Consider the following 2,500-nt stretch of genomic DNA (forward strand, 5'->3'; position numbering starts at 1 on the left):
GATGACGGGTGCTTGGTAGTTTTATACTGTAACAATATTTGACAAGGTTTATTTATTTCTTTTATTTTTTCAGAGGACTTGTTCCACTCCATAATGCCTGTTCTTATGGTCACTACGAAGTAGCTGAATTACTTGTGAAGGTATTGAAGGCTGGCTCATAAAAGCTGTATACATCTGTTCTTAATACAAGGTTACCATTGGTGATGGAGAGTGTTACAGTACCGTTGATACTCAACTGTTATAATCTTTAAAATACTTTTTACCCCTCATAACCTCATTTTCTCTGGGTTTACTTTTTCAATTCATTTTATAATTACATGTATTATGCAAGACTTTTTTGAATGAGATTAGCACGATTAATACATGTAGTCCTAAAAATGAGAAAAGTTTAATTTTTATTTGCATTTTGTTTTGAACAGCATGGTGCTGTAGTTAATGTGGCTGATCTTTGGAAGTTCACACCACTCCATGAGGCATCAGCCAAAGGAAAGTTTGAGATCTGTAGACTTTTACTCAAGGTGGGCTTTTCTAGTAGCTATTTTCCTTTGCTGTTGTAAGAGGTTCCAAAAAGGCATAGCTTTTATAATATGGAGTTGTTTAGGGCTTATGTACATTGTACTGTAAATACAGCAGGAAAAATTGAAAATAGTGAGCATGCAGATGTTACATGGACCAGCATACAAAGACAACAATATTATTGTTTCCATTCACACTGTCATTTTGGTATTGTTTTCACCTGAATACACAGACCAAATCCACCAAAACTGCAAAAGATGTTCTGGACTTGGATTATGTCACGTATTTGGAGGAATACTTTGACTTAGACTAGAACTAGTCAAATATGGTATTTCTTATGTCACTGGTACATGTACATGTACCGTAATGTCTTCCTGTTCTTTCTAGAGGTGAGACATTTTCAAAATGATATGATATAAAAAGTCTCTCCTTTTGACAACGTTTTTTATCTCTGTGGCAGTTGATGCCATTCTCACATGAAGGATGGGCAAAAAGTAACGTTTAATATTATACATGTATAATAGTAATAAAAAAATATATTATTATTAGTATTATTATTATTATTAATAATATTAACTTTTACCTCCTCAGCATGGAGCTGACCCGCAAAAGAAAACTCGAGATGGTCAGACTCCTCTTGACCTTGTGAAAGAAGGAGATACCGATGTTGCAGACTTACTAAGAGGTAAGATCATGTGGAAACTACTGTTTGATTGTAATTTCTGGGATTTGTCAGTGAAGACTTAAGATAATTCTTTCTTCCTGTAGGGGATGCAGCTTTACTTGATGCGGCAAAGAAAGGCAATTTGACTAGAGTAAGTATTGAGATATTTCTTTCCTTTCTTTGTACTAAAGGTTTTCTTATGTAAAAGCTACTTTACTTCTTAAGATCCAGGGTAAAGGGACCTTGCAGTAAAATTTATGTGATGTGTTTTTAGGTGATGAAGCTATCCACACCTGAAAATATCAACTGTCGAGATACACAGGGACGGAACTCCACTCCTTTGCATCTGGCAGGTTAGTTACAACTTCAACAACTACCATAAACTATTTATTATTATTACTATTCTATTGTTAATTTAAGCACTCTACTCTGATTGGATGAGAGTTTATGAAGACTCCTAAGTACCAAAAAAAATTAAATGGCTTTTTCATTGAAACCCCAAAACAGCCTAACATGCTTTGTTTAGCCATTAATTTGAATATACCAGTAACTATTTCATTCTTTCTCTGGGCTGAAACTTACCATTTCAAAAACAAAAATTTGCCCTCAAGGCAGTCTACCAGCTTCTACTGTTTTTAAGTGCAAGCCATTATTGCTCTTACTTTTTTTTGAGTAGCAAACCAAGGAGAGCTGCTACGTGTATATTGCACCAACATTTTCCACAATGCGCTGTACTGGGGAGGGAGCAGGGATGGTGATTAGGGACTGGGAAGCAGGTTTGGCACGGGAGTGTTCGAGCAATTTTCCTTGGCGGGAAATTCCCCTGGCAGCGTTGCATTTGGCAACCCGCATTTTTCTGGCGGGAAATCATCTATTATTGACAAGCAAGAAGGGCAGTGGGATAAAGAACAGGAAAGAGCATGAGAGAAGAGGTGACGAAAGCCTCGAGAGAAGCCGATGAGGGAGGAGATGAGAAAATTTAAATGAAAATCACTGTAAAACTGAGAGAAATAGAGCGAGAGACAACGTTACAACGTTTAGCTTTCAGGTAATGTTTTCCGTCTTAACAATATACTTGAGAAAATTACTTGATTCTGATTGGCTAAGAGCAGTGCAGTTCAAGCATAACACAGTGCAAAAAGTGTAATACCAGTGCAATTACAAATTCTGAATTATGATTGGCTAATAAACAATTGGGTTTTGTCAGAACCAATCAAATCTTTTGTTTTCAAATCAAGCGAGTGCCCTGGATGGCACAATTTATAGCGCAATTTTCCCCGATTGCGTGCTACGCGTGTGTTTTTTCTACTTAACCATCTC

General features: G+C 36.5%; 1 protein-coding gene across 1 annotated transcript in view; it reads left to right on the forward strand.

Moving 5' to 3' along the window:
* The window catches only part of LOC138042989 (poly [ADP-ribose] polymerase tankyrase-1-like), a 29,411-nt gene that overhangs the window by 10,686 nt on the left and 16,225 nt on the right, over nucleotides 1-2,500 (forward strand). The window contains exons 17-21 of the mRNA XM_068889087.1: nucleotides 74-140; nucleotides 420-518; nucleotides 1,108-1,201; nucleotides 1,285-1,331; nucleotides 1,455-1,533. Coding sequence (XP_068745188.1) covers nucleotides 74-140; nucleotides 420-518; nucleotides 1,108-1,201; nucleotides 1,285-1,331; nucleotides 1,455-1,533 — 386 coding nt within the window. The remainder of the gene's footprint in view (nucleotides 1-73; nucleotides 141-419; nucleotides 519-1,107; nucleotides 1,202-1,284; nucleotides 1,332-1,454; nucleotides 1,534-2,500) is intronic.

Source organism: Montipora capricornis, chromosome 3 (genome assembly GCF_036669925.1).
Source record: "Montipora capricornis isolate CH-2021 chromosome 3, ASM3666992v2, whole genome shotgun sequence".
Taxonomy (NCBI): domain Eukaryota; kingdom Metazoa; phylum Cnidaria; class Anthozoa; order Scleractinia; family Acroporidae; genus Montipora; species Montipora capricornis.